This window comes from Eleutherodactylus coqui, chromosome 1 (assembly GCF_035609145.1).
Source record: "Eleutherodactylus coqui strain aEleCoq1 chromosome 1, aEleCoq1.hap1, whole genome shotgun sequence".
NCBI lineage: Eukaryota > Metazoa > Chordata > Amphibia > Anura > Eleutherodactylidae > Eleutherodactylus > Eleutherodactylus coqui.
Window position 1 is genome coordinate 97,737,019 of NC_089837.1, and position 24,822 is coordinate 97,761,840.

At 46.3% G+C, this 24,822-nt stretch overlaps 1 protein-coding gene across 3 annotated transcripts in view; it reads left to right on the top strand.

Annotated features, from left to right (window-relative positions):
* The first annotated feature begins 9,505 nt into the window (after positions 1-9,505).
* AGFG1 (ArfGAP with FG repeats 1) overlaps positions 9,506-24,822 on the top strand; it is a 72,633-nt gene continuing 57,316 nt past the window's right edge. The window contains exon 1 of one of the 3 annotated variants that reach the window (XM_066598189.1): positions 9,506-9,916. In XM_066598189.1, the coding sequence (XP_066454286.1) occupies positions 9,750-9,916 (167 nt within the window). In that variant the 5' untranslated portion in view covers positions 9,506-9,749. The remainder of the gene's footprint in view (positions 9,917-24,822) is intronic. The other 2 variants (XM_066598187.1, XM_066598188.1) reach the window with 2 other exon arrangements.

Sequence of the window (24,822 nt, forward strand, 5' to 3'; positions counted from 1 at the left end):
GGATGTTAACATGGATGCTTAGTCATCTCTCTAATTATAATAACTACAGTAGAACCAATCCATAGATCAGGCAATCTAAAAGTTAAAACTGTTGATTTCATAAGTTCTAGGGCATCTTCCCATCCTATAACAATATAATGTAAAAATTAACGAATCACAAAATCAAAAGGAGAAATGTGTAATATATGTTTTGAAATTACATAAGAAAATGTTAAGGTTACCGGTTTTATACATTTATACGGTCCTACGAGACCTTTTTGCTATTTTTTATTGTATAATATTTGCAAAACTTTAATAAAAACTGATTATACATAAAAGTTCTGCCCTCTAAACATCATTTTTAACCAATTCACCATTTTCATCCTTTAACCCATTCCCGCTGCAGGGCGTAAGTTTATGTCCTGGCAGCGGGGTACTTCCCACAACAGGGCGTAAACCTACGTCCTGGGGATAGCGCAGGATCACATAAGATCCCGCACTATCCCGCAGCGGGAGCCGGCTGTCAGTCACAGCCAGCGTCCCGCTGCAACAGCGGGGGGGGGGGCATCGGAGATGCCCCCCCCCCCGCTGTTAATCCCTTCCCTGCCACGATCTAAGAAGATCGCGGCAGGGAAAGAGTTCACAGAGGGAGCGCGCTCCCTCTGTGTCTTCGGCCAGCTCTCGCGATGTTATCGCGAGAGCCCAGCCTGTCGCCATGGTAACAGGACGCCAGACACTGGCGTCCTGTGTTACCAGTGCCTGAGATCGCTGTATAAGCGATAAGGCATGGCAGAGCAGTAGCTCTGCCATGCCTTATGACAGCGATCATCAGGGCTGTGGTCAAAGTCCCTCAGAGGGACACAAACAGTGTAAAAAAAACAAAGATTAAAAAAATGAATTTAAAAAAATGTTAAAAAAAAGCGTAAAAAAACCATTTTTTATGCTTTTTCTCAGATTAGAATAAAAAAAGGTAAAAAAAACCCAAAAAACCCACATATTTGGTATTGTCGCATCTGTAACGACGCGTACAATAAGTTGTACATGCTTTTGACTGTACACGGTAAAAAGCGTTTAAAAAAACACTAAAAAACTGAGGCAAAATGTTAATTTTTAGCATTTTGCCTCACTAAAAACGCAATAAAAGTGATCAAAAAAGCCGTATGTACCCCAAAATAGTACCAATAAAAACTACAGCTCGTCTCGCAAAAAATAAGCCCTCACAGAGCTCCGTACATCAAAAAATAAAAAAGTTACAGGACTTTGAATGCAGCGATTTAGCAAAAAAAAAAGGGGTTTTATTGCAGAAAAAGGGGAAAAAACTTTAAAAAAATGTAAGAATTTTGGTATCGTTGTAACCGTACCGACCCGCAGAAAAAATGGAATGTCTCATTTATGCTGCATGATTAATGCTGTAAAGAAAAAATAAAAAAATCTATGGCAGAATTGATGCGTTTTCTCTCCCTGCTATCATAAAGTACAATGTACCCAAAAATGACGCCGATAAAAACTACAGTTCGCCACGCAAATAACAAGCCCTTACACGGCCGCGTCAACGGAAAAATAAAAAAGTTATGGCTTTTGATAAATGGAGAAGAAAATCCGCCAAAAATTGTTGCGTCCTTAAGCCCACAATAGGCCATGTCATGAAGGGGTTAAAGTCATATATCATCTTTGACTTTTCTTTTGCTAATGTCATGTCCCCAAATCCTTTTTTATAGCTTTTGGCCTCTCTTGCAAGCCTCAATTTATTATTAGCTTTAGATATTCTGATGCTTACCCTGCAGTTTCTGTATACTGCATTACAATCTTTATCGGATTCACCTCCCCCTTTCTATTTGATAAACAGATTTTTTATTCCTTTTTAGCATGTGTTTAAGCTCTGTGTTCATCCATTCTGGTCTGGTTCTCATTCTTCCTTCTTTTAGGGATTGTTAAAGATTGTGCTATATTCCTCATCCTTCTTGGACATTTCTGTCCTTAAAGGGGTTGTCCCGCGCCGAAACGTTTTTTTGTTTTTTTTAACCCCCCCCCCCCCCGTTCGGCGCGAGACAACCCCGATGCAGGGGTTAAAAAAGAACACCGGACAGCGCTTACCTTAATCCCCGCGCTCCGGTGACTTCTTACTTACCCGGTGAAGATGGCCGCCGGGATCTTCTACCTCCGTGGACCGCAGCTCTTCTGTGCGGTCCATTGCCGATTCCAGCCTCCTGATTGGCTGGAATCGGCACGTGACGGGGCGGAGCTACACGGAGCTACACCGAGCCCCATTGAGAAGAGCAGAAGACCCGGACTGCGCAAGCGCGTCTAATTTGGCCATTAGACGGCGAAAATTAGACGGCAACCATGGAGACGAGGACGCTAGCAACGGAACAGGTAAGTGAATAACTTTTGATAACTTCTGTATGGCTCATAATTAATGCACAATGTACATTACAAAGTGCATTAATATGGCCATACAGAAGTGTATAGACCCACTTGCTGCCGCGGGACAACCCCTTTAAGAACATCCATGCATTGGATCCTTCCTACCCTCTTTCTGGGTCCATTAAAATTAGCCTTCCTAAAATCCAACATGAAGGTCTGAGTCTTCTCAGGTCCCCCCCCCCCCCCCTTGTATTCCAAAATTCAAGGATGGCAAGATCACTGGTCTCAGCCACCCTTACTTCCTCAACCATTTCCTCCCTGTTGGTAAGAATTACTGTAGGTCCAAGATAGCCAATCCCCTTGTTTTCTCTTCTATTGGTGCCTGGACACCTTTCTTGAGCATTTTAATATATGTTATAGTCACTGACTTCTTCAGAAGGGTTGTTGATCGAGGGATTATTCTGCTTGCCAGATTGGAGTCGGGAAGGAATTTTTTCCCCTTCAATGGGGAAAATTGGCTTCTACTTCATAGTTTTTTTTTTTACCTGTATCAACATTGGGCGGGGGATAATAGGCTCAACTGGATGGACATATGTCTTTTTTCGGCCTTACATACTATGTTTCTATGTTTGTCCCCTTTCAGAAATAATGCCACTGTTTGCCCTCTTTCAGAAATAATGACCCCATTTGCCTCCATTTAGAAATAATGCCCTCTTTGTCCCCTCTGAAAAATAATGCACCCAGGTACCTCATTTAGAAATAATGCCCTCATCATTCCCTTGTATGTAATAAAATAAAAAGCAGGCTATACTCATGTCCCCTGTCACACTCTGGCTGCTGGTAGTTGGTGCCGCTGTCCCTCACTGACTTCTGTGTTGTGTGATCATGTTACAAACACATGATTGCTGTGGACCTTCCCTGGCCTCATTAATGCTGAGGTGCTTACAGTCTCTCCTCAACAAGAAATGGCAGATGTGTAGCTGGGAAAAAATAGAATGCATTCATCTGTACAGCAGAGGGGGAAGTTTAATCATCATTGCCTTCTATATTCACTTAAATAAGCTATATACCATAGGTATACAGTTAGGATAATGAGCTGTGATCTCCTCCATTATAATAGTGTGACAAGAGCTGTGTGATCAGTAACTGTGACAGAAATTTCTGTGTCTTCCTTCAGGCAGTTTCTTTGTAATATCATGCAACAACATAAAACATAGAATGAATATTGGACTAGAAACTTCAGACAAACTCAAGTAGATCTGAGTTGGTCAGAACTGAGATTACATGACCATCTGAGGAGATAGTTTCAGATAGAGAGAAATAACTAACCAAAGTAACACTAGCTCACTAATGTATATTGGGGGGATAGCTACATAATGAACGAAAAATAAAATTACAGAGGTGGCTCTTTTAAAATTTGACACTGTTTGTCTTCTGAAGCTGCTATATATCACTGTATATAGTAACTACAGTCTAAGTCTCAGTAGGAGATCTGTCAATTAAGCTAGAATGATCGCTTTACCCCTTAGTCACAAAGCCAGCTGGCAGCTTAATGACCAGGTCAAATTTTGGAAATCTGATATGTTTCACTTTAATATAGAATAACTCTGTAAAGGCTTTGCATATTCAATAATTCAGACATTATTTTGTCGCTACATATTGTGCTTCATTTAAGTGGTAAAAACAGACTGATAAAATTTGTGTTTATTTATGAAAAGCGCTAAAATTGGGAACATTTTGAAAGAAATAAAATTTCATATTTTTGCAAATATGTTATTTTAAAAACAGTTTTTTTTCTATTGTGCGCATAAAAAAGAAGACTTGCACCCCAAAATGGATACCTGTTTGTCCTGTGTTCAGAAACATACCCATTGTGGCCCTAATCTTACGTCTGTATGCACAACGGAACCCAAATCGAAAGGAGCAACCTGTGGCTTTCAGAACAGAAATTTTGCTTGAAGGCGTTTTAGGCCCCATAGCACTTTTGTAGAGCCCTTGAGCAGCCAAAACAATGGAGAACCCCCACAAATGACCCCATTTTGAAAACTAGACCCCTTAATGCATTTATCTAGGGGTGTAATAAGTATTTTGACCCCATAGTTTTAAAATGAAACTAAGCAAAGCAGAAGGAAAAAATTATGATTTTCATTTTTTTGGGAATTGAGTTTTTTTAGGAGTTAATGCAATTTAGAGGAGTAAAAAATAAAACGTCATAATTTTGCAAATATGTCATTTTAAAGACATATTTTTTTCTAAAGTGCACAGGAAAATGAGGATTTACACCTCAAGATGAATACCCCTGTTTGTCCTGTGCTCAGTAACATACCCATTATGGCCCTATCATTAAGTCTGTTTGCACAACAGGACCCAACCTGAAAGGAGCAACCGGTGGCTTTCAGAACAGAACTTTTGCTTGAAGGTGCTGAAGGCCCCATTGCCCACTTGTAGAGCCCTTGAGTGGCCAAAACGATGGAGAACCCCCACAAATGACCCCATTTTGAAAACGAGCCCCATTTACAAATTCATCTAGGTGTGTACTGCGTATTTTAACTCCACGGTTTTTGAAAGAAGCTAAGCAAAGCAGAAAGAAAAAAGTTATGACTTTCATTTTTTGGGCAATTGTGTAATTTTAAAAACAGTTATTTTCGTACAGCACACAATGGATAAAGACTTTCAAGCCAAAATGGATAGCCCTGTTTGTCCCGTGTTCAGAAACATACCCATTGTGGCCATAATCTGCTTACTAGACACATGGCTAGGCCTGTAATGGAGGGAACATCCATTGATTTTCAGGGCACAACTGAATACATTCCAGACTCCATTACTCACTTGTAGAGCCACCGAAACAATAGAATGCCCTCCACAAGTGACCCCATTTTGAAATCTAGACCCCTTAACCCATTTATCTAGGTGTGTACTGAGCATTTTGACCCCACAGTGTTTTGCAAAAATTATTATAAAACAGGTGAAAAATAAATTAAATTTCATTTTTTTCACAAATATCTCACTTTCATGGTAGTTTTCTTTGTTTTAGGCAGGAAGAACTGGGGAGACACACCCCAAATTGTAAAGCATTGGTTCTTCTGTGTTCAACAATACCCCCATTGTACCCCCAATCTGCTTACTGGACACATGGCTAGGCCTGTAATGGAGGGAACACCCATTGGCTTTCAGAGCTCAACTGAATAAATTCCAGACCCCATTGCACACTTGTGCAGAAAAATAATTGGCTCCCTAAAAAGAACCTTCCCCCACCTTTTGGCATTCCCTAAATCTTAGATAAAAGTAATAATGTAAGACTGTGTGGTATGTCTGAAAACAGGGGTAATTACAGAGGTGTGGTTGGGATGGGCACATGGGGCAATAAAACCAGGTATCCTCCCTCCCATGCTTACTGCAAACCTGACACTTTTTGGGGGGATATTTCTTGACCTCAGTGGAAGAATGGGGTGTAAAAAGTGGGCCTCTGTGAGCCTATGCACCTCCTAAGGCCACTCTTACACGTGCGCTGTTTACTGCGATATTTTGAACACCGTGTTAATCGCGGCACAACACTCCTATTGATTACAATGGGGACTCACGGACAAGCGCTCAAACGCAGTGTTTTCTAACGCCACGGTTTTCATTTGCTGTCTGCTCTATTTCGACACATTGTCACGCCTTTTAACGCACCTCATCGTCCACCACAATGATAGGGTGTGTTAATAACCACTAACCTGCATCCGAAAATGGGGCTAAAATCGCGGTGTTTTGATGGTGCTATGTTTGAGAGTGGCCTAAATCCCATAAGCTTCCTGGGGTGTAGTGGTCTCAAAAAGAAGGCGCTCAACAAGCTACTCTGGAAACTGCAGGAAGGCGAGTGTTCTCGGGGACTTCTTGTAAATTCCGTAGGCACTACAGGTAGTGATCTGAATAAGGTAGATTGCTCCCCTTTTATACCATTGGATAACAGCGCTCATGTGAGCGGGGCCTCTGGTCACTGCTCCAGGCTCTCAGCTACCTTTTGGTAGCCGGGAGATTTTACATTTACCAGATCCTTCCACGCTTCTGCGCATGCTTCTGCCATTTTGCCGGAATTAATATGCAAGCACCAAGCTCCAATATGTGGGAGGGGCTGGATTGAAAGCAAACAGCTATATGTAAAATCCGCTTGCGAAGGCCTGCAGCGCATTCCAGCTATGAGCCGGCTGTGACCCTGCATACTCACGCAGGTGGTCATCTGCAGTACACTTTTTTTGTTTATATTTCCCAGGCCGTCGCTTAGCGATCATGCGGGTACCTGCAGTCCATCCATACACAATGTAATTGCATATGGGCTGCGGGTATATCCGTGACCATAGAGTATAATGGGCTCTATGTCGCGGATATTCACGGTAAAATAGAACATGCTGCATCCTATTTTCTGCGAGTGGATTATGCTATTCCGACCCGCTAATGTGAGCGGAATTGTGTAATCCAATGCATTTGATTGATCTGCATATTACCGCGGATCAGACACATGCGGAATCCGCAATTCATATCAGGTCGTGTGAGACCGGCCTAGGGTGGATCGCTACCTTTTTATATCCTTGGATAATGACCGGAGACCGCTCAACGAGACCTCTGGTCACTGCTCCAGGCTCTCGGCTACCCCTACAGGGACATAGAAAATCTAAATAAAAATGGTGTTTAAAAATAAAAATGAGTACGTAAAAAAAATAATTTTGGTATCGGTATCGTCCTAATTGTACCCGCCAGCAGAAAACATGTATCATGTCATTTATGAGGCATTGAATAATGCTGTAACAAAATTGATGTGTTTTCTTTCCCTGCCCTCCCAACAAAATGAATAAAGTTTTACAATACATTATATGTACCCCAATATGGAACCATCAAAAACTGCAGTTTGCCATGCAAAATAACACAAGCCCTCACACGGCCATGTCAATGGAGAAAATTAAAAAAGTTATGGAGTTTGAAAAATCGTTGTGCCCTTATGGCCAAAATAGGCCGCGTCCGTGGGGCGGATATGAGCTTTTTAGACATGTGGATTATTGGGCAGCAATGTTTGTACAAGTGTTCACTTTACCAATCGATGTCAATAAGCCTCTGATCAGCTGACAAGTCAGCAGACGCTCGTGTGTCCGCCGCGCGCATTGTTTATACCAGCAGAAAAATGGCCACCTAAAACCCAGCCGATACCAGAAAAATAAGGTCACGATCACCAGAAGTGGCCAGAAGTCAAGAATATAGGAGTGCTCACACCGACTGAATGTGCAAGTTGGGCTGCCTGTCCATGGGTGTTTTTGCATTGCGTTCCCCGCGGCGATAATCCAGCCGCGGGGAACATTGTGCATGCTTTCCATAGCATTGCTATGGAAAGCGCAGCCCCCCTATCCACGAGCGGAGAATCATAGCGATTCTCTGCTTGCGGCCTGCAAATCACAGCATGCTGCAGTTGCCGGGATTCTCCGCAGTCAGCTTATCTGTCAGATCGGCTCACTGCGGAGATCCGTCAGCTGGCTCCTGCTCCCCAGCGGCAGCTCCCGTGGTGGATGTCCACCGTGGGATATCGCAATGCCCGTGGACAGGCAGCCTTAGGCTGGGGTCACACAGTGCGGATTCCCGTCAGAAATCTCGCGGTTTGGCCGCAGCAAAAACCGCGAGATTTCCGCTGGGAGAACCGCCGCGGCTTTGAAGCGGCTCGGCCGCATGCTTTTCCGTTGCGGTCGGCGCTCCCATAGAGGAGAGCGCGGCCACGACGTAAATAAACAAAACAAAAAAAGTAAATAGACATGCTGCTACTTTTGAAACCGCGGCTGCGGATTAGCCGTCCCGTGTGGACGAGGTTTCTGAGAAATCTCGTCCACATGGCTGGCTAATCCCGAGATTAGCGGCCGCAGGCGGTTTTGCTGCGGGCGGATCTGCTGCAGCAAAACCGCGGCAAATCCGCCTTGTGTGAACCCAGCCTTAGTCAGTGCGTTTTCTTACAGTATATCCAAGCCGTTTCAGGCAGTATGGCCATTTATCAAGCAAAGAGCAAAAACATCAGTTTTGCGTACAGAACTAGAAGCACAATCACGGAGGGGCTGGTGGTTGGATGCATAGGATTAAGGCCTGTGTCACACGGGCGTATCTGCTTGCGTATTACGCACAGTACCCATTGATTTAAATGGGTTTGTTAACATTTCCGCATTTTCTACGCAAACAAAACGCAGTGTGTGCCACTTTTCGGCGCATTTCTGCACCATAGGTCCCCATAGAAGCCGATGGGTGGTGCACAAATGCGTGTCCAATAGCAAGGAATTGCGACAATACCCGTGCAAAAAAACATCAGTCCTTCCACAAAACCGCAGCACTGAAGCGCATAAGCCTGTCTGAGGGAGCCCTGGGGCCACGCTCACACATGCGATTTCGCATGGTGTTTTCGAACGCATGTTGCAACATTTTTTTTAAGGCACCCCATCATTGCGATGGATGATGAGGCGCGTTAAAAAGCGCTAAAAGGATGCATTGAAACACTAGTCTGAAATCAATGGGCGTGTTGTACCGCGGTTGGTGCGGCGTTTTTTTTAAACCACTTCGTATCACTTTGGAGAAGTAGCGATCCTCCGCTGTGGCGGCGGTTCGTGGAGTTTCTCCCATTGTTTTCAATGAGAAGACCTTGCATTGCGTGCACCTAGCATACGGCGCGATGCCGCCGCCGGTCACATTGTAAACAACGGCGCTGCGATGTGAGAGTGACTAATCGAATAGGTTCCCACGGCGAACAATATAGGACAATATAGGACAATATAGGACAATATAGGACGCGCTGCGAGTTTTTCTGTCGCTGTGAGAGAAAAATTGTTGGCGTAATTAAACACATTGAAATTAACGTATTTATTTTCACGGCCATATCGATATTGGACGCGACTCGTGCGTGACACCACCCGTGTATGTGTGGCCTATCAGCAGATGGTTGATAGGTAGGACCCCCACTGTAAATGACCCCCCCAGACAGCAGTGCTGACAGGTGAGAAGAGGCTGGTCTCCCTGTCACCCAGCCTGCACACAGACCAAGCCCCGCCGTCCCGCAGCCGCTTCCCATAGCGTCGCCTAGCAACCAGTGAAGGAATCCGGAAGTGTATAGTGTGACTTCCGCCTCCCTCCCGTCTCCGTTTCCTGACAGAACTTTCCGTCAGCCGCTTCCCCCACATGCCGCCGTCCCCGCCCGCACACCGGCCGCCGCTCCCCCGCCCCGTCAGCCCCGCGCAGCGTTATTAGCGCCCCTCCTAGCGCGTCCTTGCCCTTTCACGTCACTAGGCCCGTCCTATCAGTACGTGACGCCCACAGGCCCCGCCTCTCGCACACGTCACTGGCCCTTGCCTGCGCTGCTAGGTGCCGCCCGGTGTCTCCCGGTGTGTCGCCCTTGCCCGGTGCTCACCATGGCGGCCAGCGCCAAACGGAAGCAGGAGGAGAAGCACCTGAAGCTGCTCCGGGAGATGACGAGCCTCCCGCACAACCGCAAGTGCTTCGACTGCGACCAGCGCGGCCCCACCTACGCCAACATGACGGCGGGGGCCTTCGTGTGCACGTCCTGCTCCGGCATCCTGTGAGTACCGGCACCGGGGGAGGGGGGCTGCTGGTCATACCTGTCTACATACATGTGCTGCAGACACACGGGCTGTACATGTATGTGCATGCACTGCTGACACCTGGCTACATACATGTGCTGCAGACGCACGGGCTGTACATGTATGTGCATGCACTGCTGATACCTGGCTACATACATGTTCTCCTGTCAGTGCTGCAGATACATGGAGCTGTACATACATGTGCACCACTGCTGATACCTGTCTACATACATGTGCTGCACTGCTGATACCTACTGAATACTATCTACATACATGTTCTCCTGTCAGTGCTGCAGATACATGGAGCTCTACATACATTTGCTGCACTGCTGATACCTGTCTACATACATGTGCTGCACTGCTGATACCTACTGAATACTATCTACATACATGTTCTCCTGTCAGTGCTGCAGATACATGGAGCTCTACATACATGTGCCGCACTGCTGATACCTGTCTACATACATGTGCCGCACTGCTGATACCTGTCTACATACATGTGCCGCACTGCTGATACCTGTCTACATACATGTGCCGCACTGCTGATACCTGTCTACATACATGTGCCGCACTGCTGATACCTGTCTACATACATGTGCCGCACTGCTGATACCTGTCTACATACATGTGCCGCACTGCTGATACCTGTCTACATACATGTGCCGCACTGCTGATACCTGCCTACATACATGTGCCGCACTGCTGATACCTGTCTACATACATGTGCCGCACTGCTGATACCTGTCTACATACATGTGCCGCACTGCTGATACCTGTCTACATACATGTGCCGCACTGCTGATACCTGCCTACATACATGTGCCGCACTGCTGATACCTGCCTACATACAAGTTCTACTGTTTGTGCTGCAGATTCATGTATGTATGCACTGCTAGTACAGGCCTGTCTACATATATGTCCTGCAGACACATGGGGCTGTACATCTATGTATGTGACAGGCTGCAATTGTGTTCACGTCTGCGTCAGGAGCTCTGCTCTGATACGGGATCCTGGCTGAAATAATGTAGCAGGCATCTGATTGGCCAGCTCAGCCCACTGGTAGATTCCTTCCCAGGTAGGTACACAGCCACACGAGGATGCTGCGTTATTTCACCGTAAGTGTGCGTTGTATCCAGCACTCCATGTGGATCAGCGGTAACACGGCTTTATTGTATGGAGAGGACTTGTAAGGAGTCTCAGGACAGCTCATCAGTAGTTAATTGGTGGGGATCAGCTGATCCTTGGGCCTGCTGTCGGCAGATAGTGCTGTTCTGTTGCAGAGGCCCCGGTTGGTACTGCAGACATGGCTCTCGTTCAGTTCAATTGGAGCTGTGCCTGTAGTACCAAACTGGACCACTGCAATATGGACAGTGCTATCTACTTCCAGTACTGTTCACACAGACTGCGAACAGTTAATTGGCAGGGATCACAAGTGGTAGAACCCCACGATCAACTATTGATGTCTTGTTCTGAGTATAGGTCATCAATGGTAAAAGTCCTGGACCGCCCCGCTAAGACTTCTCTGCTAAAAGACGCGAGGGCAGAAAAAGAACCCGTTATTTTCAATGGCTGTATAGACACGGGCAATTTTCCCCTCAGACTGAGGTTGGGCACACACGGATCGGTACCCACACAGGCGATACGTGGCCATTGAAAGGCGTGAACTTTGGCTCCTTCGCTCAGACTTGCTGAAAGTCATTGCAGTTTCTGCCAGCAGAGTACAATCCGCAGCATGCTCCATCTGTATCCTGATAATGGACAGACGGCCCCATGGAAGTCAATGGATGAGTGACCTGTCGCCCCTACGCAATTAGCATTATGTATGAGTGCTGGAAATGCCCACACCTTCAAAGGAAAAGCCGGAATGCCAGCCGCAAAGGGAAAGATCTATTTTTTTTTTTTCTGCGCGGCCGATTTGTGTGCATATCCTACATCCACACAGAAAACCGTTTGCATCCGTGATCATTCGCAATCCCTTTCCGCTCATGATCGCAGGTTTTCCACAGCAGAAATTCTCATGCGGAATCCGACATGTTCATGTGAGACCAGCAGAGGCGGTGACGTGTAATCACTGAGCTCACAGCGGAAGTATCGCCTCACAGACTACTCCGCTTGACTACAATGGAAGCCGGCCGCGCGTTTTTCTGTGGCAATTAGAATATTGCGCAATTTCTTTCATGCTGCAGAATTCCATGGTAGAATGCCGCATTGTGAACATTGAGCTGTTAGGTTCAATAGAACCTAATAGCTGCGGGATAACGTAGCGGATTTCCAACACATGAAATGCGTCAGAAATCCGTCCGTGAGCATTAGGCCTCGGGCCTCGTGTCCACGGGGAAAATCAGGCCCGCCGTGGATTCTTCATGCAGAATCCCGCAGCGGGTCCCTCCTTTCCCGCGGAAATGAGGCTAAAAAGATTAAACTTACCTGTCCGGACACGGCGGATCTTCCCTCCGTCGCGGCCGGATCTTCTTTCTTCGGCCCGGGGGATGTGCTCGGCACGCCAGCTGCGTGCATGCGCCGGGCATTTCATTTTTTTTTTTTAATCTCCTGCCGCGGATCTGGACGGCTTCCATAGGCTGCAATAGAAGCCTGCAGGAGCCATCCCCGCTGGAGACCCGCACTAAAAATGGAGCATGCTGCGGGTGTTTTCCCGCACATGCAATCCGTGCCTCAGGGGAAAATGACATCCGCAGGTATTTAACTACCTGCGGGTGTCCAATGCATCCCTATGGGGCGCGGATCACACTGCGGGAGAAACGCTGTGGATTCTTAATTTTATTTTAGCCATGGACATAGTTGAAAACACGTAAGCGACGTTTTGTAGGACGGAGTTAATCGGATCTGCCATAGATCCAAGCGCCGGGAAATAAGACGGCATGCTGCACTATTTTGTCCAGGAAAGTGCCAGGAATTGTTGGACCTCGTTAGATTCTGTAATATGACAGACGAGGAAAAGAAATGTGGCAGTGCGATGTGACCAAAGCCCAAGGAGCCGATCCGTTACATCGTATAGGGCGATGTGTCTAGTGCCAGCTTTGAAAAAAGTAGCTACAATGTATCTGTATTACCAGTGAGCAGCAGTGATCATGTAGCCAGCTGGTGATGGAACCAGAAGTCTGAACACTGGGGGGAATGTAGCCTGGTGCTTTCCCACTGACATGTATCCCCTATCCACAGCAAAGAGGGTTAATGTCTGAGTGCAGGGACCCCCCCCAGGAATCATGTGCACCAAAAACGGAGTGCTGGTGTGTGACCGCCGCTACATTCACTTCTATGGCATGAAGAGTTTTCTGAACTCTGCAATCTCCCTCCATCCCATACCCTGTTTCCCTGAAAATAAGACATACCCTGAAAATAAGACACAGTATGATTTTCCAGAATTTTTGAGGATGCAAAATGATTTTTCAGGCTTTTTGAGGATGCTTGAAATATAAGCCCTACTCCAAAATTGAGCCCTGCTAACAGTTAATTTAAAAAGTCTATTTAAATAGTGTCCAGGCAGCTATACATGTAAAAAAGTTAAACCTTTTTGGACAAAAATTAATATAAGACACTGTCTTATTTTCGGGGAAACACGGTAGAAGTGAATGGAGCAGCAGTCACACACCAGCACTCCCTTCACGTGATGCATTGAGTGTTTATCGCCCATCCTGTGGATAGGTGAATAAATGTCTTTAATGGGAAACCTCTAAGGGTGCCTACCCACTACCGGCACGTTTTCACAGCGAAATTCACAGCGTTTTTTTCTCCAGGTGTCTATGGGACTTAATGTTAAAATCACAACGTGGCAAAATTGAAATTTACCGCAAAATTGCGTTTTGTTTTTTTTTTGCCACGTTGCGATTTTACATTAACAAGTCCCATAGACACCTGGAGGAAAAAAACGCAGCAAATTACGCAGTGAGAAAAAAACCTGTAGTGGGCAGGCACCCATAGGGGGTTTCTCTGCTGACGTGTCTCACCCATCCATTGAAATCAATGGTCGTTGGAGAACTCAGCAGTTGATTACATAAGCGTCACCGTTAGTGGGAGAGCAGAGTAGAAGGGTGACGGCTAATGTAGAACATTCATGGCAAATGTCAGGTCCCCAGTACCGACACCCAATGTCCTCCAAATGTCAGGTCCCCAGTACCGACACCCAATGTCCTCCAGTATTTTCCATTGAGTACTTTAGAATTTCTTATTTTTTGGCCTCCTATCAAGTTGGTTTCTGGAGCGGTCTGGCTCTCCGTTACGCTGGGCTCGTACGATCATGAGCGCTGGATGGGAATCTCTCGTGCAGCGGCTTGCACAAGTACGCAATCACGTGTACTTAGTGCATAGGGATTGGCGACACACAGCATGTCAGCATATGTGCAGGCTGCGGTCTCTTTGTTGTAACACACGCACAAAACAATGGTGGTGTGAGTGACCCAATAGAAATTAATGGGCTATTGGTATCGTGTGTCACGAAAATTACATAGTGATATTACGCCTGTGTGAGCGCAATACTTTTTTTTTTTTTTTTGTAATTATGGCGGATTTTATTAGGCCACTAGAAAGGGGCAACTGCATTTAGAAAAGAGGCCGTCTAGATGGGGCAGCCCTTTGAAGCTATGTTCTCCAGCCTGCTTCGCCCCATGCGGGGGGTTGTAGATATGGAACTACTGAAGAAGCCGTGAGCTCCATGACACATGGTTGCGTTTCCTCAATTCGTCTTAATCCATGATGTCAGCAGTTCTGTGCTACCCAAAAATGCGGCTTACAGTAATAAGGCTGACGTGTTCCACTCTTTTTGGACACATGCAGAAACTGGTCTTGAAATCAGAGATATTTGACAACTTTTAGCTGCACACTTTTTCTAGAAGACTTTAAAAAAAAAAAGTATTTTAAAAAGTGTTTACATCACTAAGTTCTGCGCCTCACGTTCACATTTTTGGCGCACTTTGCATCGGCTCACTGATTTCACACTCTGAGCCCGCCTGCACACGGGCGGAAATCACAGGGCGGGATTATCCGCGGGATTTCCGCCACTGAAAGCCTGCATAGGAGTGCATTAGAATACGCACTCCTATGCAGACAGCCACGGTTTGGCCGCGCGAAATGTCGCGCGGCAAACAAACCGCGGCATGTCCTATTTCTGTGCGGGGCTCGCAGAGCCTCGCACAGAAACGTCACTCGCCCGCCGGCTCCGGTCTGCGCATGCGCCGGCAGCTGGCACATGAAAGAGCCGGGGCCGCCAGGCGCGAGTAAGTACGCGCTGCTCCCTGCAGGCGCTGGGGTCGGGTCCCGCGGCGAGAATTCTCGCTGATGGATCCGACCTGTCCGTCTGCAGGCGGCCTTACTGTGACCGTGAATATATAGTACAAGTAGCAAAAGGCAAATTGCATTTACTGCAGAGCTTTGTATTGGTGGTGGTGTAGTCGCCGACCCGTTGTAGTGATATGTGAGGACATACCGATATGGTAGTTCTTATTTCAGGATCCAGGTTTTATGATCTATCAGGGGTAAGTGCTTCACTACTGAATCTTGCTGCTCAACTACAGACAGCTGTGTAGGCTCTTGTGGACTTCACTAGTTGCTGGCACTGGTACAGGACATGAACTGATGAAGCTGAGCATTCACCCCTAATGATTTATTTTAGAATTGCACAGTTTTACTAGAGGACCCGGTTACTAAACTAGCTCCAGGTATTGCATTGATTCGTTTGGAATGCCTGTTATGTTCTAAAGCTTGATAAATAGTGTTATGTTGCTTTTTGGATATCTTTTATTTTTACAGTTTTTCATAAGACTAACTAAAGTTAATATGACAGAAAAGCCCAGAATGCTATCAGATCAGTGTAGGATCAGGCTTTAGTGCCATGTGTGGTTCCAGGTGTTTGGATGGATGGTGGGTACAGAGCAGCTGCCTACAGGACGGCATGGTAGATGGCAGCAGAGCTGTGGTAAATGGAGGAATAAAATTAAAAAAAAAAGTTTCTGGAATTGAAGGTGAATGAGAGCAGTAAATAAGACACCTCGGCTTCATTAATGGGGTTTGCCCACTCTAGGCAATGATGGTTTAACCTCTTCCAATCCACTGTCTGACCTCTGAAGACATTATGATTTAAGGCTGTACAGCTCTGATGTTGGATGACATCTGTCGGGGTTCTCTTACTGTATGTTGACAGCCTCTCTGTAGTCAGAGCCTATCCAGCGTGTCACCTCATGCAGTACTGGCTTTAGCCAGCAGATAGCGCCATTGTATAACAGCAGAAAAAGAGTAAGCCCCCTAGGAAAACCAGGATACAAATTGGATTGGAAAGGGTTAATACAGCACCAACATAGTCCGCAGCGCTGTACAAAGATGATCACTTCACGCTGCGGCTCACAGTCGAAGTTCCATTGCAGGGGATGTGTTTTCTGCAGTGAAGAACCCGTTGCATATATTGTCGCTGATCCACAGCGAAATCTCCTCACCCCATCGCTCTGTTTTGGGCACAGATGCTCCTGTCGTTTGGTAACTTTTCTCAAAAAACCCCTACTATCCTATAAACTTCATGACTTTTTGATTTAGTGACGCCTGATCTGCGTCTGGCACCTAGAGCGATACGGTTATGGCTGCAGATATTGAGAAATGAGGATCACACGTGTTGTTTATCAACAGGCCCAGTCCTTTTGATCTGATCAGAAGTAGCTGCCATTAGAAGTGTCTGCCAACAGCTGTTTACCCGCTCCTTATCCAAATAAGCATTGGTTAGATCTAATTGAGAAGCATTTTCCCAAACTGAGTAAAGTCCATTCTTAAAGGTTTTGTGGCTCTGCTTCCGCTTCGGGTCTACAAGCTGATATTTAAGCACCGTGCGGTATTTCCCATTATGTAACAGTTTACCGCTATCAGAGCAAAAGTCATGACTGCAGACTGCAGACTGCAGCGTAGCAAGAAGTTCTGGCCAGTGATGACGTGACTACACGGCCAGGTCTCTGCTGCAAAGGGGGAAGTAACTCTGCTTGGTTTGGTTTAAATAGCTATTTATGAATGGATTTAGTAGGATTTGAGGAAATTAGAAATAAAAGGGTACCTGGAAAGAGGGAAGAAGACAGAAAGAAAGGGCATTAATTCCGGCAGTTGTGCCTTCATGCAAACATTCTATGGAATAAAGTGCCTTTTTATGTTCAACTGATATACCACCATGTCAAAACAAATCCAACTTTATTCACAAAACTGTAAGGGGACTAGTGTTTTCAGCAAGCACCTGGAGTACTTCTCATCTGGTGCCAGTACAGTCGTACTCAATATAGTTTTTTAAAACTTTTACAATAAATCTTCACTTGTTCAGATTTTCGCCAAAACGATTCCTTTTGAATTGACTCCTTTTGGAAAAATGCTTCTGACATGGTTTTGCTTTTATATGGATACTGATGAAAACCCAAAAATGGAGGGGCGCAAAGCTAATTTCAGCGTGCTGTAACTCCCTAGTTTAAGCACTAAGGCCTCATGCACATGGCTGTGACGGGCTCCGCAAGCGGAATACCACAGCGGAGTCAGCCATGGCGCCCCCCCCCCCCCCCCAAAGACCCCATACGCTCCACCGGATCCGCAGCGTTGCTCCCGCATGACACTGCCGGCGCGCATGCGCAGTAATTTCACAGTACGGAATTCCTCAGCCTGTACATTGAGCTATTAGGTTCAATCAGTAGAACCTAATAGCTGTGGTGAAACACAGCGGCAATCTGGCCGTAGGCATTAGCCCTTAAATGAGCCCCTAAGATGCCCTTATGGTGGTAATTAAAGGGATTCTGCCACCAGGTTCATGAGAAGTGAGGTCAGAGTCACGGAGGTGGATTGCGCCAGCTTCTTCCCGCTTGCATTATGCAGACTGAGTGCTCCTTCCCCTTTATGTGTATAGCGAGAGCGCTGTCACTTTGTATACTGTGGGCGGGGAGAAGCTGACAAGGCCTGCCTCCGTGACTCGGAAATTAGTTCCAAGTCAGACTTCATCAACTTCCTGACAGAATTCCTTTAAAGGGGTTGTGACAAGAACACAACCCCTTTCTTTAGTGGGGGCCCCCTCTACGACCAATAATGGAGTCGCTCAATAAGCACGGCTCCCATTATGGCGGACCTTGTACTGATCTGGTATTACAGAAGGGCAATTCACTCCTGCTGTAATACTAAATTCCTCCTGGTGAAGTATGTGTCTGGCAGCAGCTTCCCTGGAGAAATCGTCTAACTTCTTTGGGTGCTGAAAGTAGGAACCCAGTTCATCAGCTGTTAGCCCTGCGCCAAACAGTCTGGGAGGGGCAAAGGGTAGGGGTTGTGGGTAGTATTGTACCTTGTCCACACTGGAAGTGGTGGGTGTAGACAAGGGTAAGGCTGTTTGACAGCCAGGTGACGCCTTCTGTTCGTGATTGGCTGCAGTGCTAGGTCCTGGCACTCACCACTCCGGTCTCTGTTTGGCCTTGCGCCCTTGGCTCACCACTCCGGCCTTCTCCGCTGCCACTGCCGTCCTTTGCCTCTCGGGTGCTCACTGCTAGGTCCTGGTGGTCTACGTTCTGGCTTCAGTCCTAGTCTCCGCTCTCCGGCCCTATTGTCCTGCGCTGCTGCTGTCTTCATGGAGGGCCGCGGCCCTGGTAAGAGCTTGATGGCGAGGGGTCATCCTGCGGTGCTAATAGCAGCTGAAGCGGGGGACGCTCTCTGCATGGCCCCGATAACAGCTTGATGGCGGTGATGGATGCACCAGCCGGGGGTAGGGGGGAATGCTGTTATAAGGCCTGCAATCTCTTAGCAGCGTGGGGGACAATTTTTATGCTGGTATAGAGGGTTAGGGTTCGTTAAAGTGTTAGGCTTACATGATTTGCTTTGCGGCACCGCTCTCACATGGAAGGATTTACAGCTAATTATGTAAGCCTAACACTTTTACGAACCCTAACCCGCCATTTCAAACAAAACTAATTCCCCACGTTGCTAGGACCTTGCTGCAGGCACCCAATCAGTAGCTTGTGGGTGTACAGTGGGTGGATACAGCCTTTACTAGGTCTCTACCCACACTTGTGGTGGAGACCTAATACAAAAGAACCCTTGTGAAGACCCTTTAAAAAAAATAAAAAATTGCAAGAGTATTGGCAGCCAGTCAAAAATCATTACTAATTACCAATAAGATAAATTGTTACACAAAATTGTAGTTTTTAGCAGCATCATAATTTGTTGTCATGGAAACGTTAGTTTTCCCTTAATATTAGGTTTTTAAAATAACCTCCCATGTTTCCCAATGTTGGCTACAGTCCAGAGACATCTTGCCCGGCGGGCAGTGGACTTGAGAAGGTCGCTACCTCCTGTCCCAACCTTGCAGCCAGTGACTTGTTCTTGTTTCCCACAAGGCCTTTGTTCTGCGACTCCACATCACACTATGTACCATGAAAAGCCGGAGTGTTAATTAGCAATCCTGCAACCCGCATCCTGGGATTTCGTTTTGCAACATGTTGTGATGTGTGTTACATTGACATCCAGACCACACATTTGTGCCCCGCTGGCGCTGCGTCCTCACCTTGCCATGCTGTGAAGTGGTGTTTGTTTTCCGTGCCGGACCTCGCTGGTCTGTTCGGAAGTGTTGTGCGCCTGAAAGTTCTGGGTTTTCTGGGAAAATGCGTTTACTGATAAAAATCTCTGTGGATAGTTACAAATATTGACTGAGCGGCTGTTACTGGCATCCTGGCACAGGCTACACTGCTGCTTGGGGCAAAATGTTCTTAGTTTTTTTTTTTTGGGGGGGGGGGGGGTGATTATGTTAACCCTTCCCTCACAAAAAACAAGACTATTTACAAAGTTCCTTCGTTTAGATATATTTTGGGGTGCATTCACACAAACGACTTCTCTGAGTTCTGGCGATTGTTATATGGATGGAACTTGCATGCGAAAATAACCTATTCATTTCAATGGGTCTAATTATATGAGTGATTTATCTTTCTTTTTTGCTTGCACCAATAGTGCGAGATCGGCAAATCATGGCATGTTCTGCTTTTCATGGAAGTGCAATAGTTATTTTTTTTTTTTGCTATTGGGCGCTGTGCTGCCCTCCTTCTGCAGCAAACGCAGAACACGCCGCTGGTTTTACCCTTCCGCCGCTGTCTGACTGGGCGCCGGAGCTACCGCTGCTCCTGGCAGTGTATGGTTTCCATCGCTATTCACCTGTAGATCCAGGTCTCTACACCAGTTAGCTGTTTGTCCAGGAAATCCGACTCATTTCTTGCAAAATGCTCCAAAACAGCCACCATTGTCTCCTGTTCTGCTCGGGATTCACTTGGCTGTAAGCTTTCTCATCCCCAAGTCATTGTGAATAATGTCACTAACTCTCACCTGATATCCCCAGATATGTAGCAGTACTTCTGGCTGCCATTCGGCGGTCCTCCATGATCATGTAATGGATGGCTTTCACACTTGCAGGCAAGGAGCCGGAGACAGGCCTTCCACTGGCCCGATAATCCGGCAAACAAACTTTCAGATGACTGCTGCTGCCCGGTAATTATGATGTGCAGAAGTGCGTTAAGTGACTGTCGGCGCCATAAGTTACACTCCTTACATAGTACCTTGTACTATTTATGTGTTTTGCGACTTTTCTCTCATTACTTGATGCACAGAAAGCTCTAGCTTGTTCTGCTGGAGGATTCGGCGTTGTCGCCTCGTGGAACCGGCCCCGTCGTTCTTGCCGAACAGGTTGTATTTTTATCAATAGGATGTAAACACGTTCCACTTCTTCTCTCTGCGCTTGTTAATATTTACCTCCAGCTCAGTCAGGCAACGGGATTGGTTTTGTGCCTTGGCTATAAAGGGAAGCAGGATTCAGGTTGGAAAGTGACAATTTAGCACATTTCCCATAATGCCCCGTCCCTATTATCATTATGTGAATTGCAGAAATTGAAGTGCAGCGTTCCCTTCTCTGTAAGGTGTGGTCCTCAGGGGCCGAGGGGCGTCTGCGATAATGTATATCTCTGTAGGACCAGACACAATGCTGCAGCCTGGAATCGGCCTCGTGCAAATTGGGAATACATTAAATGCTGTACTTATTTTTTTCATGGTCCCTAAACACGGGGAGATGATGCACACGTTGGCAAAGCTCTATTTTACTGCTGTGTTAGTCATGCGGCATGCAGCAAGTACGCAATCTATTGCATGTGTGTTTCGCACAATATGTGTAATTGGCAGCCTATGGCAGATCGGTACAGTGTATTCTGTGTGCGGGATCCACTGTAACAATACGTGGGTGACGGAGCTCTAGATGCAACAGGGGACTCAGCCATTTGTAATAGATGCTGAACTTCACTTCATGCCGGTCACACGTCAGATGATTTACACAAGCGTTAGCGGCTGCCACTAGTGCTTTCCCCATGATTCCTGGGCTGAACCTGCAGGTGCAGCCCGGCAATTACCGCTATTATACCAGTGTTAATGATATGTAATGATATAATTGCTGGTCTACACCTCAGCATGCAGGTTCAGCCCCGCAATTGTCAGGAGTACATGTGGTAGCTGCAGGTCACACAAACTCCAAAAGGTCAGGATTTGAGGATATCTTATAGAGCAGGGGTCCCCAACTCCAGTCCTCAGGGACAACCAACAGGTCATGTTTTCAGGATATCCTATAGTAAGAACACCTGTGGCAATGTGAGGCACTGACAATAATTCCATCACCTGTGCAATACTGAAGAAATCCTGAATACATGACCTGTTGGAGGTCCCTGAGGACTGGGGCTGGGGAACACTGTTATAGAGAACAGCTGTTACAATGAGAATGATTACATCACCTGTGCAATACTATGGAAAGCCTGAAAATCTGACCAGTTTGGGAAACGCTGGTCTATATGGAGACAAATGCTCATTAGGCCTCGTTCACACGGGTGACACGGCATTGCCGCAAGAAAATCGCAGCGATATTGCATCGCTGGTCCGTGCGATATTGCTGCGTCGTCTTGCGTCAATACCGAGATTTTGTAGCGCTACTCTGTAGCATCACATGCAAGGATTTTCAGGGGAGGCTTGAAATATAAGCCCTACCCCGATAATAAGCTGTAGCTGAAGAGGGGGAAAAAAATACACATACATCACCTTAGACGCGCTGTCAGCCTGGCCGCATCTTCTCCCTGGGTCCTGGCACTTCTGTTCTGGCCGGGGATTGGAAAATCCCCTCCTTCTGGAAGCGTTGGCTGTGATTGGCTGACGCCTAGCCAATCACAGCCAGCACTCGATGACTGACTGTGATTGCACACAAAAATAGCACACTTTTTTGGAACCAAACGAAATGTGGGAAAATACAAGTGTGTGTGTGTGAACGAACCCATTTAAATCAGTGTATTCTCTTCTCTGCGTTTAGCGTCCTTGTGAATAAGCCCATCAATCGGCAACTGATTTGTAGCAAAATTGTACACCCCTTGATAAGCAGACGGCTGGGGCTCACCCAGATATAGTCAGGGGAAAGCTGGAGATTCCCATTCATATATTTCTGCGATGCACTTTTGTGGGACGTCTGGTAAGTCTCTGAATGTTGGTTTTTTTGTGGCTTTTAGAACCAAATTATTTGTGGAAGTTTCTCTAGTAGCTGAAAAAAAATAAGACTTTCACTTTTATTACTAAAAAGTGTAGGAAACATTTCCCTAAATGGCATTGTTTTGACCTGGTGGTCCTGGGAGTGAGCCTGGCATCACAGGGATGCCCCGTGTGCCGGGTGTCTTACAAGTGTAGAAGAACAGGCTGTTTTGCTGTCATCTGAATTCTCCCCTTTTTTAGTTTTATCCATGCTTTATGGAAAGTGAGTTTGGGTTGGAATCCTCCAGCATGACGGAGTGTTGTTGTTAGGTTACACCCAAAGAAACATTGGCACGCTTTACTAGTAGGTGCCCAATTCAGTTTGCTTTGACCCGGCGGGCCCGTGGTGTGGACTGTGCAGGCACATGAATGCTCCTCTCCTGTTAACGCCAGCAACCTATCTCCTTCCTATCCAAAAATGACATCAGAAGTCCTGATAGCAGCACATAAACTGCAGCTCTTGGGGAGGGTGATGAAATGTCAGTCTGTAATGTGGGTACTGCTGGCTGATAGATTGGCACTGGGACCGCAGCGTTCCCCCTCGGTACAGGGAGAGGTTTGTCTGTCTGGCTGTGACTTCTCGCCGGTGGCTGGATGCACCCGCAGCAGACAGATTTATGTTGGAGGTGCTGCTGGCATTCATCTCCTGCACATATTTTCTTGCGTGCGCTGATCATTCCTGGCAAAGCCCCAGGGAATACTCCCACACAGACACCAGCGTACTTCACCTGGGCTACCACTATTCGCTCTACACAACATGGTACTTGTGCCTGGTTTGCTGCGGGTCACAAATGCTAATCTATTAGCATGCTGCGTGCTGCTTCATCCTCGCCTGGCTGGTCAGACATCACACAGTAACCTTGCTGTTTCCTCACTTGATACCACTAGAGATATGTCACAAATTGTCACGGGTGTTTTTTTTTTTTTTGTTTTTTTTTTATAAAGGGTTGGTTGTATTCTAACATCTGTCAGCCAGCAATTAGTTGTGTGTGCGCCATAAATATCAGCTTACAGATGATTATTGGGTTTCCTCTCACTCCAAAAGTATGCAGATGGATAAATTGGCTGCTTATAAAATTGGCCATCGTATGTGTGAGAGTTATAGGGATTAAGCCTTGTACACATAATGGAAAAATCAGATACGTTCTCTCTGAAATTGAATTTCATTTGAAATGGCACAGACCTGCAAGACTCAATGGGGCTGATCTACATGTGGCTTTTCCAATGTGGATTCTGTCGGTGTCCAGAATGACTATGCCAATTGTCATGCCAATTATGTGAGTTTTAAAGCCCTATTTACACACAGAGATGATCGCTCAAAATTCGTACATTGGCTTTTGAGCAATAATTGTTGCATGTAAACGCTTCATCTCTCTTCGGCTGAATGATTTTTAGGTGAGCATAAAATCCATCTCTCAGCCAGAGAGATAGCAGGGACCGCACGCTGTGTTCTCCATGGGAGCAGCTGATTACATTGTATTCAACTGACAGCCCATGGCAACCCATGGGAAAACAATGCAGCTGAGTGCAAAGTCCAGACCACATGCTGGGATTTGCAAACAGCTGCTGGAGGCTCATTTGCATGCAAATGAAGCTGATAATGTGCTAATAGGCATTAGTGCCCATTAGTACTTTATAGAAAACAATCGCTAAAACTGTCAATCTTTCATTTGTTTGAAAGATTGTCTTAGTGTGTAAATGAGCCTTTATTCCAAATTCAAAAACATCCATGCTGTATGTACTATGGGCAATAGATTCCCACTAAAGTCAATGGGATGTAAGAATGACATTGAATTTGCAGTATGGAATACAAAACCCCCTGTGTGACTGACCTTGGGTTGTGAGCACCAATGAGGACCGGGACTGATGTGAGTGATAAGTCTCCTAGGGGTATGTTCACACAACATATTTTTCTGTGTGGATTTTGCCTCTTCTGACATCACAGCACCCGGACCCGATGCACCTTCAGGGTCTCTGGTTATAGCATACAGTGCATTGGGTCCAATGTGGTACAGTCGCACTTTGAAGAGGAGAAGCAGTCTGCAGTATATAACGGCTTCTCCTTCTGGAGGAGGAGCTGTTGAGGCCAGGGAAGAAATCATGGGTGCATAGACAGTTTGTTTGAAAGTCCATAAAATGTGGAGGCTTTATTAATAAACAGTTATAGGGAACGGAAGTCCATGCAGTAGGAACAGTGCAGGTGCAGTTAGAGCTTCCTGTTCACTAACCCAATTAGCTAGCGGAAGATGGATTTCTCAGCATCATTTTCTCCTAACAGCACAGCTGAAAAGAGGATTTTGTACGAAAAATGTATAAAATAGGCTGATAAAACTTATTACAA